At 38.3% G+C, this 13,104-nt stretch overlaps 2 protein-coding genes across 2 annotated transcripts; both read right to left on the bottom strand.

The window, feature by feature from the left end:
* Positions 1-744: 744 nt before the first annotated feature.
* Positions 745-6,029, bottom strand: LOC135932410 (uncharacterized). Its single transcript, XM_065469897.1, has 9 exons — positions 5,392-6,029; positions 5,268-5,287; positions 5,068-5,182; positions 4,816-4,989; positions 4,029-4,171; positions 2,239-2,291; positions 1,601-1,980; positions 1,388-1,504; positions 745-1,187 (listed from the first exon to the last, which is right to left on the bottom strand). The coding sequence occupies exons 1-8, from the start codon at positions 5,392-5,394 to the stop codon at positions 1,388-1,390; spliced, it is 1,005 nt and encodes a 334-aa protein (XP_065325969.1). The 5' UTR covers positions 5,395-6,029; the 3' UTR covers positions 745-1,187.
* A 4,347-nt stretch (positions 6,030-10,376) lies between these two features.
* Positions 10,377-12,682, bottom strand: LOC135932409 (uncharacterized). Its single transcript, XM_065469896.1, has 5 exons — positions 12,602-12,682; positions 12,478-12,497; positions 12,278-12,392; positions 12,026-12,199; positions 10,377-11,381 (listed from the first exon to the last, which is right to left on the bottom strand). The coding sequence occupies exons 1-5, from the start codon at positions 12,602-12,604 to the stop codon at positions 10,767-10,769; spliced, it is 927 nt and encodes a 308-aa protein (XP_065325968.1). The 5' UTR covers positions 12,605-12,682; the 3' UTR covers positions 10,377-10,766.
* Positions 12,683-13,104: the final 422 nt, after the last annotated feature.

Here is a 13,104-nt window from a genome sequence, read left to right as displayed (position 1 = left end):
TTATTTCTTATTTTACTAGTCTTGAGGTATTGCCTGATTAAACGTATACCTGTCACCTGTCACTACTCACCATTGCAGCAGTCTGAGAATGAAACACAAAGCATTGAGCGAGCAGCCTCCACCTTAAAATGATTCCTGGTGATTTACAGGAAAACTGAAATTTAAACTGTGATCATTTCCTTACAAAAGAAAGTCTCTATGATCAGTGCATTACAACTAAGGTTACTCAGCTATAGGTAATGAACTGCTCCTATCCAGAATCTTCTATTGAAATATGATACATCCTTCAACAGACACAGCTGTGATGTCTGATGCTGTTGATGTATGCATTATACATAAAGTATTATTAAAATTATATAATTGGCACATTTAATGGTGAAATAATAAAATAATTGTAAATACTTTTTTCTGGTATGTTTCCTACTATTTAGCTTTGATTATAAAAAACACTGTTTCAGATACAGTACCATGCATATTAAAGCATTGTGCGGTACTGTTAAACAGCATACAATACTGCAGGTGTTCTGTATATAAAGGAGATGAGGAGCAAAGGTCAGAATCAGAAAGAAATTAAAGATTTTACACAGAAAATGTCAGAAGTGTAAGAAAATAATCCACACACAACACAAACAAGTGTTAACTGTGATCACTTTAATTATTCATTATTTGTATTAATCAATGGTGATGTAAGTGAGGATGAAATGAGCAGTGGAGCAAGAAGAGGTTGAAGTTCACAGAGAGAGCAGCTGACATCAAGAAGTGAAACTTTTACTTAAGAATAAACCTGCACTGTCATTAGACATGCTTTTATTGCTGTCATTATCATCCAGCTTTCCTCCCTACAGTTCAAAGGAAGTTCAGTGAATTGCAAAATAAAAGTGTGTAAAAGTGTGTTCATTAGCTTTTTTTTTTTTTCTTCCTGTCGATGTTGTGTAACTTGCAGTGGTAAACCACACTGTCGGAAAGTCCTGAAGTACTGTCGGTTGCCTTTAACAGATGTAAAACAGATCAAGAGTCCATGGAGAATATAATCCGTATAATTTTAGATATTCAGCTCTGCTTTAACATCAGTGTGTGGTCAGAGGGGCTCATGCAGTAATACTTCATGCCACAGATGATGATGATGTTTGTTTTTAATGCTGTTGAAGCCAAAAATGTGAAGCTCTCTTTTGGCCAAATACCAGAGTCTGTAAAGAAAAAAATGTATTATTAAGAGAACAACCTCTCAATGATTATCCACAATATCTCTGAATGTCATGTTTCTCCATCCCAGCAAACACCAGCTGTGTTTTACTGAAATGATTAATAAGGAAAGAGCTTCAACCACTGCAGTCAAACATAAAGGCTTCAATCCTGGATCTAAGTCTAAGCTGGGATGGATACCCACCTATGATTTTAGGCTTTTTAAGAACGCTGACTTTGTTTCCTTCACCAGCTTTTGATGCTCTTCCTCCAGTTTCCTCCCCACGCCTCTCATCTTCACTGCTTCCCAGTCCTCCTCAGTCTAAACAGAACACACCACAATACACAGAACCTGTCTAGCGATCGATCTCTACCACCAGGCATCTCCAGTCTTATTCTTGACACTCGAACTTCTCACCATATCTTTGAAGGCCTCTCCATTGTAGTAGCTCTTGGATGCTGGATACTCTATGTCTTTGTCACGTAGTTGCTGGAAACTGGAAGCCACCAGATGCAGCTCCTCTCCATCGTAGGCGTACAGCTTTTTGTCCTCACACGTCATCAGCACGAGCTCATCACATGGACACGAGGTGCCCTCCACCACACCGATGACCTGCATGTTTACGATCTTGGGAAGGTAGAATTTTCCCCAGCCGTTCACTTCATCATGTTTCCCTTTGTACATGGTGTCCTCCAGCCCTGCTATCCTCAGCATGGCACCAGCTGGATTCTTCAAGCTTAAATGCTTGTTTTTGTATTTGGAAACAAAATCTGACACCCATTCCAAGTATTTTATACCTGGAAATAAGCAGAGAAGATGATCTCACTGATCTCATATGCTCGGACTACTGTCCATGTGCACAAACAGCAAAAAAGGGCACACTGGAGGCTGACAGAGTGGACAATGGTGTGAATCATTTTACTGAACTCATGCAGTACACTAAGGCTAAAAAATTACTGCATTTTAAACAAATACAAAGACAGATTTGTTTCTTTGTGATTATTCTGTCGTCAGACCGAGGTCTCTGGTACATAGAGGAAAAGCATGCCATTTACCTTCTGCCTTCTCACACTGATGCAGATCTGGCATAACAAGAGAATGATGAGCACTGAAAGAAATAAAAAGGTTACATTAAAATGAATCAACGTGACAGTGATCACGTATCACAACACTAGCTACGAAATCACAAAATGCAGTGTGGCGTCTGTAAGCACCAAACGTGACATCTCTGCACATTTATCCTCGGCTCAGTTAGCTTTGCACAAAAACATCATCCAAAGAGCTACTTTTTACTTTCTTACTTTGAGTACATTTCAGAGCCTGTACTTTTTTACTTTTACCTGAATAAAGACGTTGAATCAGTACTTCATTTTTTTGAGTAGTTTTTAACAGTAGTATTTGTACTTCTACTTAAGTGAAGAATGCCTGTACTTTTGCCACCTCTGCTCATTATACATTTGAGTGTATCAGGTTTGTCCAGACCCGAAAAAACTCAAATCCCTCTCTGGGAAACTGGTTCCAGAGCCCAAGCTATGCATTGAGGTGAGCCTGACTATATCTAGCGGTATCTCTCAACCTCATGCACTAGTCTCTACTGCGCCTCCTGCAGGTCGTGGGCCTACAGGAGGGCAGACCCACATTGTCTCTAAGGGTCTATCAATAGTGTGATTTTCATTCCCCCCTGAAAAATCTGAATAAATCAGACAATAAATTTAAAAAACAATAAATTGCACAAAAATGCTGGATGTAGAAAAAAGAAAGGAAACTCACATATGCAATTTATTTATTTATTTTATTTGTTAGAAGGTTCAATAAAAACTCCAGTTGAGATTTCTGCCAATTATTTCATGGTTGAGACTTTACAGGGTTAAAGTGAAACAAGTTACATTTTACAGAGCAGAAATATAACTAGTCCTATAACTACTACAACTACTATAACAACATGTGTAATGCTTTTACTTATGAACGAGGTTATAGATGGATCATAAAAGGGAAAAAAAGGTTTTATTTTCTGTGCATCCTGGGTATAGACCAGTATAAAGATGTGGTTCTTCCCTATAATTGCTGTCTCACATGCTTCATATTGCATTAAAATAATAGAAGCCTGATTTTATTATTAACATGATCAAAACACCCTTTTAGTTTTTTGCACAGTTAATTTTTACATGCTGATATTTATTGTTATTATAATTTCTACAAAGCACATTACACAGAGCTAGAGAATAAACTGTTTCAGCGCGCTAATGTGTGTGTCTGTGATTACAGCAAATCCACACTGATGCTGTCAGAGCAGAGCATCTTTCATTCATCAGAATCAGATCAAAGCAGATGTATCAGGTCACCTTATGCAGATGATTTCATGACATCTCACTCTGACTCTGGGTTGTAAAATTCACCACTCCAGGTGTTAAAGTGAATCATTCTCAACACTGCCTGAAGATCCTTACGAACCTCTTTCTCAGCTCTCTGCCTGTTTTCAGCTGAGCGGTCATGCACAGTTGTGCCATTTTTAACTTCTTTCTCATTTTTAAGCAAGTTGCTCAGGCTCTCGGGTTCAGCACAGTTACCATAAGTCCACTCTTTGGTTTCTTCTGTGTTCAAGCCAAACAAATTGTGACATGATCTACAAGGGCTCATTTGTTCACCATGACTGAGACTAAATGCCTCACACCTGATGTTTCCAGGTACTTCAATGGTTCCATCAAAGTAATCTTTCTTTTTCTTTTTTGGGTAATAGGTCATCACTGCACCAGATACATATTCATCCCATTTGCTAAGACAGGAGGCACCAATCACAATTGTCCTCGGGTTACGACCGTTGGTGGACATGGAGACTCCGTAGTACCTCTTTGAATTTTGGTCGGTGTTGGATTTCTGAGAAATGCAGATGATGGAGGAGACCAGACATTGTGGAGCTAGCTCTCTGATGAGTTCTTGAAGACTCTGCTTTATTTGCTCTTCATTCTCTGGATTTTCCCGCAGGACAATCTGGAAACAGTTACAAATACAGTCACAATGTACATCTGCATCCTTAAAATGATCAACTTTCATTTTTTATATTGTAACAGTGGCTTTTTTTTTTAAATATCTGCATCTAAAGCATGCATAAGATCTTATATTTGTTTTTAATATATAGTTGATCAACAGGTTTGTTTAGCAGACTGAGTTATTTAGCTATGCAGGCCAACTGGATGCCTTTTATTTAGATATTATAAGACACGGAGTGGAACAGGTCACAAAAATGTATTTAATTTCAAATCAGTGCTTACTGATTTCTAATCAAATTTGCTAATTGACCTTTTTTTCCTATTTTGCCATGTCAGGTTATCACAAAAACTAAATTTAATCTTGGAGTTCACTTAACAGAACCAGCAGCTACACAGTAACAGCATCATATATGCCCTGAAGAGTGTAAGTATGTCCAGTATTGAGTCTTTAAGATTTTATTTAGAACGAACACATTCTGAAGCAAGCCCCTAGCTCTCCTGCTATCCTGATCTGTTGAAGTATAAGGTACAGTATACTTTTCAGCCTCTCGTTGGATTTGTCAGTGTAAAAACAGTTTGCATTATACTTTCCCTAAAAGTGGAAGTTTGACAGATTGACTGAAAATGTGAGAACTGTTATCTTACCATGTCGAGCACACAGGAGAACGGACTCCGTCTGGGAAGCTGAGTCAGATAGAATTGAAAAGGTCTGGGATATTTTTCCTTTAAGGCTTTCAAAATATCACCATCAGAGATGATTTCTTCTGGAGAAAAGGGGATGCTGTTGATTTTACCCAGAAAGAAGATGCTGTGAAGAATCTGTTGAGTGAAAACAGATTTACTTATTGTTACAAGTGATATAACAGGACTGTGTTAAAGGTGCCAAAGGTAACCCACCTCATCCACTAAGTGTTTACTTCCTGGAGTCATGTTAGACCAGTCATCCATCTTCATGATAATCTTGTAGGCATTTTCTCTGAAACCTTGTTGAGTTTTCAGAAATTCTTCTCTTCTAAAACGATAATGAGTGAGCAGTTAGGGATTTAAAAACACAAGAGATCTGATAACTTTGGCTTCAGCAGAATTTGCAGACATACCTGTTTTGCTCTTGGTCAGCCTATTTTGAACATGAGAGAAAACATATTTAATACTGATAGAATCAAATAACTATCATTGGTGGCTGAGAAGACGACAGTGAAGAAGTGAAAAGCTGCTACTCACCATTGCTGCAGTCTAAGAATGAAACAGAAAGCACAGAGCGAGCAGCCTCCGCCTTAAAATGGTTCCTCGTGTGATTTAAAGAAGACCAACACCCAGCCCTGCACTGGACTCTTACTCTACTGTAGAAAACAGCTCCATTTACCCTGCACACCCATGATCTTCTGTATTGTTGTAATGCATTATATTTAAAGTACGGTTAAAACTACTTTATTGTACTGTAACTAGTGGTGCAACGGATCACGGTTGATCTGTAATCCGAACCGCTCCCACTCCGCGGTTCGTGGATCCGAAGATTCGAAAAAGAAGAAGAAAAAAAGTATGGTGTGCGTGGTCAGTCTGTCAAGCAGTAGTTATGGTCAGCGCTAGCGGTCCAAGTGGAGAAGCAGAGGAGTTTGCGGCATTTAAGCAGCCCTTTGCTGCCCAATCCGACCGGGCTAAAGCTGTTACAAAAGCTAATGGGATGTTTAGCTGCAGACGGGAGGCCGTACTCCGTTGTGCAAAACAAGGGGTTTAAACTATGATGAACGTGCTTGAGCCATGCTATGATATCCCGTTGTGCGTCCACTTGAGTGACAAGATCGTTCCAAGCATGTATGAGCAGGAAAGGTTTAAAGTTATGGCTGAACTGTCCCAGGCATCTTCTGTTGCCCAACTACAAATGGGTGGAGCTCCAGGGCAACGGAAAGCCATTATGGTCCATAATGTCCATATTGCACCTTAATTTATTTTTTATATAAGTGAGTGGAATGAGTCTTGAGTTGATTGTTTTTTAATAGGCAAAACATACTTAAATAAGTAAATGGTGAGTCAAATTTTTTGTCTTTTTTTTCTATTTTTGCTGATCCGAAAATTGATTCGATCCGTGACTTAAAACCGTGATCCGATCCAAACTGTGAGATATTTGATTCGTTGCACAACTAACTGTAACTGTGAGGTATATTCATGCATGAAACAGTGAGATGAATATAAGTACTTTTATAACATGTACTATTATGCTCACTCTTGTTTAGTTTGTAAAAACACTGTTTCAGACGCACTCACTGAGTTTGCAGCAGGAAGTACCAAACACATTACAGCATTGTGCAATACTGTTAAACAGCATACAATACTGCAGGTGTTCTGTAGATAATGTCAGAAAATAATCCACACACAACACAAACAAGTGTTAACTTTGATCACTTTAATTATTCAGTATTCATATTTATTAATGATGGTGTAAATAAGGAGGATGAAATGAGCAGTGGAGCAAGAAGTGAAGTTCACACAGAGAGCAGCTGACATCAAGAAGTGAAACTTTTACTTAAGAATAAACCTGCACTGTCATTAGACATGCTTTTATTGCTGTCATTATCATCCAGCTTTCCTCCCTACAGTTCAAAGGAAGTTCAGTGAATTGCAAAATAAAAGTGTGTAAAAGTGTGTTCATTAGCTTTTTTTTTTTTCTTCCTGTCGATGTTGTGTAACTTGCAGTGGTAAACCACACCGTCGGAAAGTCCTGAAGTACTGTCGGTTGCCTTTAACAGATGTAAAACAGATCAAGAGTCCATGGAGAATATAATCCGTATAATTTTAGATATTCAGCTCTGCTTTAACATCAGTGTGTGGTCAGAGGGGCTCATGCAGTAATACTTCATGCCACAGATGATGATGATGTTTGTTTTTAATGCTGTTGAAGCCAAAAATGTGAAGCTCTCTTTTGGCCAAATACCAGAGTCTGTAAAGAATAAAATGTATTATTAAGAGAACAACCTCTCAATGATTATCCACAATATCTCTGAATGTCATGTTTCTCCATCCCAGCAAACACCAGCTGTGTTTTACTGAAGTGATAAATAACAAGGAAAGAGCTTCAACCACTGCAGTCAAACATAAAGGCTTCAATCCTGGATCTAAGTCTAAGCTGGGATGGATACCCACCTATGATTTTAGGCTTTTTAAGAACGCTGACTTGGTTTCCTTCACCAGCTTTTGATGCTCTTCCTCCAGTTTCCTCCCCACGCCTCTCATCTTCACTGCCTCCCAGTCCTCCTCAGTCTAAACAGAACACAACACAATACACAGAACCTGTCTAGCGATCGATCTCTACCACCAGGCATCTCCAGTCTTATTCTTGACACTCGAACTTCTCACCATATCTTTGAAGGCCTCTCCATTGTAGTAGCTCTTGGATGCTGGATACTCTATGTCTTTGTCACGTAGTTGCTGGAAACTGGAAGCCACCAGATGCAGCTCCTCTCCATCGTAGGCGTACAGCTTTTTGTCCTCACACGTCATCAGCACGAGCTCATCACAGGGACATGAGGTGCCCTCCACAACACCGATGACCTGCATGTTTACGATCTCTGGAAGGTAGAATTTTCCCCAGCCGTTCACTTCTTCATGTTTTCCTTTGTACATGGTGTCCTCGAGCCCTGCTATCCTCAGCAGGGCACCAGCTGGATTCTTCAAGCTTAAATGCTTGTTTTTGTATTTGGAAACAAAATCTGACACCCATTCCAAGTATTTTATACCTGGAAATAAGCAGAGAAGATGATCTCACTGATCTCATATGCTCGGACTACTCTCCATGTGCACAAACAGCAAAAAAAGGCACACTGGAGGCTGACAGAGTGGACAATGGTGTGAATCATTTTACTGAACTCATGCAGTACACTAAGGCTAAAAAATTACTGCATTTTAAACAAATACAAAGACAGATTTGTTTCTTTGTGATTATTCTGTCGTCAGACCGAGGTCTCTGGTACATAGAGGAAAAGCATGCCATTTACCTTCTGCCTTCTCACACTGCTGCAGATCTGGCATAACAAGAGCATGATGAGCACTGAAAGAAATAAAAAGGTTACATTAAAATGAATCAACGTGACAGTGATCAAGTATCACAACACTAGCTACGAAATCACAAAATGCAATGTGGCGTCTGTAAGCACCAAACGTGACATCTCTGCACATTTATCCTCTGATATGTAGATACCTCGCACATACAGCTGCAGCCATCTCAGCCCTCTGTCACCTAGAAAAACAGGTAATTGTTAAAACAGTCTTTGAAAATCCAACTTCACATTAATTCTACTTAAACACATTTTTGGACTCCATAAAAAGTATTGTAAATAAAAAATGTTTTCTTTTCCAATATAATTTACATTGTCTGCAGTAAATAACATGAAATAAAATGGGCCTTTTCTTTTATTTGCTTGCTACTCAGTATATTTATTCTAAGCCTCAACATTATATGCTAGTTTTGTGTTTAAAAACGAAACTAAGGTGAATGTGAGAAACAAAGCGCTTTCTTGTTCTCTGCGATAATGTAAAGTTCTTCATATAAACACAAACCGAAACACAAGCGAGTAGAAACGGACTGAAAACATTTCTTCATTAAAAACTCGCACAGAAACGAAGCAGCAGCCTCACTTCACTGCGACAGCGCTTTAAAAATGAAGCTAGGCGTTACGTACCAGAGCTTTCTACGCAGCGCTTTATCAAGCCGAGAGAAAGTCACGCGAAAAAAACAACTCATTACTAATTACGAGTATCAGAGAGGTTCAGCTGAGAGTAGTTACCAGGTTTACAGACGCACACTGATGTTTTCTGTCCTCTAAGGAGCAGCTGTGGTATCAGTAACAGCAGACTCGGTACCACTGCCGGATGTGCTGCCTTTACGTGCTCATCAACCGTTGGGATTTACAGTACTGTGCAAAAGTCTTGAACCAGCCCTTATTTATTTGTATTTTGCGTAGGAGAGTTTAGACCCTTTTGGGGGGGGGGGGGGGGGGGTGCTCAACCAAAAGTACCCCTAAAAATGACTATAATAATAACATCATAACTATAACTATATTATAACTACATTATAACTATATTAAAAAGGCTAAAATAAAAACATAACTAAAAATAACTATAATAATATTAGCCTTTTTTAGTATTATTTTCTGGAACTATCTTCAAATGTTATATTTTCCCAACTTGTCCATTTACAACAGTACAGGATGGCCTGTAAACAGGTTTCATGTTGATGTCACGATGTTACACTGCACTCACACAGACGCGTTGCTGCTTCAGCAGTGCGGTTTGTTATCAAAAGCCTCAATAAGGCTTTCGTTGCTGCCAAGCTCCAACGTGGGTTAGCAGACAAGCTGGCGAAGACTAGTTGTGAGCGCTGGTCTTAAATACTGCCGGTTAGATCACCACCAGGTGCGCAATGACAAGGGCTCCATCTAGAGGTGGAGTTCATGGCACTGTAGCGAAAAAAAAAAAACCTTACCCAGACCATGACACTGACTGTACACATTTCCCTGTTTAGATGCAGTCACCCTCTATAATGTAGGCAACAGAACACAGAGATGTTTTCATTTTCCTTTTTTTCTCTTTTGATTTAAGATGAGTACAAGCAGAATTAAAGTTTGTATTCTCATCCTCTTATATTGTTTTCTGATTACTACATTAATATACCACAATGCTCAGTTAGCTTTGCACAAAAACATCATCCAAAGAGCTACTTTTTACTTTCTTACTTTGAGTACATTTCAGAGCCTGTACTTTTTTACTTTTACCTGAATAAAGACGTTGAATCAGTACTTCATTTTTTTGAGTAGTTTTTAACAGTAGTATTTGTACCTCTACTTAAGTGAAGAATGCCTGTACTTTTGCCACCTCTGCTCATTATACATTTGAGTGTATCAGGTTTGTCCAGACCCGAAAAAAATCTGAATAAATCAGACAATAAATTTAAAAACCAATAAATTGCACAAAAATGCTGGATGTTGAAAAAAGAAAGGAAACTCACATATGCAATTTATTTATTTATTTTATTTGTTAGAAGGTTCAATAAAAACTCCAGTTGAGATTTCTGTCAATTATTTCATGGTTGAGACTTTACAGGGTTAAAGTGAAACAAGTTACATTTTACAGAGCAAAAATATAACTAGTCCTATAACTACTACAACTACTATAACAACATGTGTAATGCTTTTACTTATGAAAGAGGTTATAAATGGGATCATAAAAGGGAAAAAAAGGTTTTATTTTCTGTGTATCCTGGGTATAGACCAGTATAAAGATGTGGTTCTTCCCTATAATTGCTGTCTCACATGCTTCATATTGCATTAAAATAATAGAAGCCTGATTTTATTATTAACATGATCAAAACACCCTTTTAGTTTTTTGCACAGTTAATTTTTACATGCTGATATTTATTGTTATTATAATTTCTACAAAGCACATTACACAGAGCTAGAGAATAAACTGTTTCAGCGCACTAATGTGTGTGTCTGTGATTACAGCAAATCCACACTGATGCTGTCAGAGCAGAGCATCTTTCATTCATCAGAATCAGATCAAAGCAGATGTATCAGGTCACCTTATGCAGATGATTTCATGACATCTCACTCTGACTCTGGGTTGTAAAATTCACCACTCCAGGTGTTAAAGTGAATCATTCTCAACACTGCCTGAAGATCCTTACGAACCTCTTTCTCAGCTCTCTGCCTGTTTTCAGCTGAGCGGTCATGCACAGTTGTGCCATTTTTAACTTCTTTCTCATTTTTAAGCAAGTTGCTCAGGCTCTCGGGTTCAGCACAGTTACCATAAGGCCACTCTTTGGTTTCTTCTGTGTTCAAGCCAAACAAATTGTGACATGATCTACAAGGGCTCATTTGTTCACCACGACTGAGACTAAATGCCTCACACCTGATGTTTCCAGGTACTTCAATGGTTCCATCAAAGTAATTTTTTTTTTTGGGATAATAGGTCATCACTGCACCAGATACATATTCATCCCAGTTGCTAAGACAGGAGGCACCAATCACAACTGTCCTCGGGTTACGACCGTTGGTGGACATGGAGACTCCGTAGTACCTCTTTGAATTTTGGTCAGTTTTGGATTTCTGAGAAATGCAGATGATGGAGGAGACCAGAAATTGTGGAGCTAGCTCTCTGATGAGTTCTTGCAGACTCTGCTTTATTTGCTCTTCATTCTCTGGATGTTTCAGCAGGACAATCTGGAAACAGTTACAAATACGGCCAAAATGTTACACCTGCATCCTTAAAATGATCAACTTTCATTTTTTATATTGTAACAGTGGATTTTTTTTAAAATATCTGCATCTAATGCATGCATAAGATCTTATATTGGTTTTTAATACATAGTTGATCAACAGGTTTGTTTAGCAGACTGAGTTATTTAGCTATGCAGGCCAACTGGATGCCTTTTATTTAGATATTATAAGACACGGAGTGGAACAGGTCACGAAAATGTATTTCATTTCAAATCAGTGCTTACTGATTTCTAATCAAATTTGCTAATTGACCTTTTTTTCCAATTTTGCCATGTCAGGTTGTCACAAAAACTAAATTTAATCTTGGAGTTCACTTAACAGAACCAGCAGCTACACAGTAACAGCATCATATATGCCCTGAGGACTGTAAGTATCTCCAGTATTGAGTCTTTAAGATTTTATTTAGAACGAACACATTCTGAAGCAAGCCCCTAGCTCTCCTGCTATCCTGATCTGTTGAAGTATAAGGTACAGTATACTTTTCAGCCTCTCGTTGGATTTGTCAGTGTAAAAACAGTTTGCATTATACTTTCCCTAAAAGTGGAAGTTTGACAGATTGACTGAAAATGTGAGAACAGTTATCTTACCATGTCGAGCACACAGGAGAACGGACTCCGTCTGGGAAGCTGAGTCAGATAGAATTGAAAAGGTCTGGGATATTTTTCCTTTAAGGCTTTCAAAATATCACCATCAGAGATGATTTCTTCTGGAGAAAAGGGGATGCTGTTGATTTTACCCAGAAAGAAGATGCTGTGAAGAATCTGTTGAGTGAAAACAGATTTACTTATTGTTACAAGTGATATAACAGGACTGTGTTAAAGGTGCCAAAGGTAACCCACCTCATCCACTAAGTGTTTACTTCCTGGAGCCATGTTAGACCAGTCATCCATCTTCATGATAATCTTGTAGGCATTTTCTCTGAAACCTTGTTGAGTTTTCAGAAATTCTTCTCTTCTAAAACGATAATGAGTGAGCAGTTAGGGATTTAAAAACACAAGAGATCTGATAACTTTGGCTTCAGCAGAATTTGCAGACATACCTGTTTTGCTCTTGGTCAGCCTATTTTAAACATGAGAGAAAACATATTTAATACTGATAGAATAAAATAACTATCATTGGTGGCTGAGAAGACGACAGTGAAGAAGTGAAAAGCTGCTACTCACCATTGCTGCAGTCTAAGAATGAAACAGAAAGCACAGAGCGAGCAGCCTCCGCCTTAAAATGGTTCCTCGTGTGATTTAAAGAAGACTAACACCCAGCCCTGCACTGGACTCTTACTCTACTGTAGAAAACAGCTATTTTTACCCTGCACACCCATGATCTTTAATGTTGTGTGTATTGTTCTAATGCATTATATTTAAAATACTGTTAAAACTACTCTATTGTACTGTAACTGTCAGTGAGATGAATATAAGTACTTTTATAAGATGTACTATTATGCTCACTCTTGTTTAGTTTATAAAAACACAGTTTCAGATGCACTCACTGAGTTTGCAACAGGAAGGAACAAACACATTACAACATTGTGCAATACTGTTAAACAGCATACAATACTGCAGGTGTTCTGTAGATAAAGTCAGAAAATAATCCACACACAACACAAACAAGTGTTAACTTTGATCACTTTAATTATTCAGTATTCATATTTATTAATGATGGTGTAAAT

Source organism: Pelmatolapia mariae, linkage group LG22 (assembly GCF_036321145.2).
Source record: "Pelmatolapia mariae isolate MD_Pm_ZW linkage group LG22, Pm_UMD_F_2, whole genome shotgun sequence".
Classification (NCBI taxonomy): Eukaryota; Metazoa; Chordata; class Actinopteri; order Cichliformes; family Cichlidae; genus Pelmatolapia; species Pelmatolapia mariae.
This window is presented reverse-complemented; position numbering and strand designations above follow the sequence as displayed.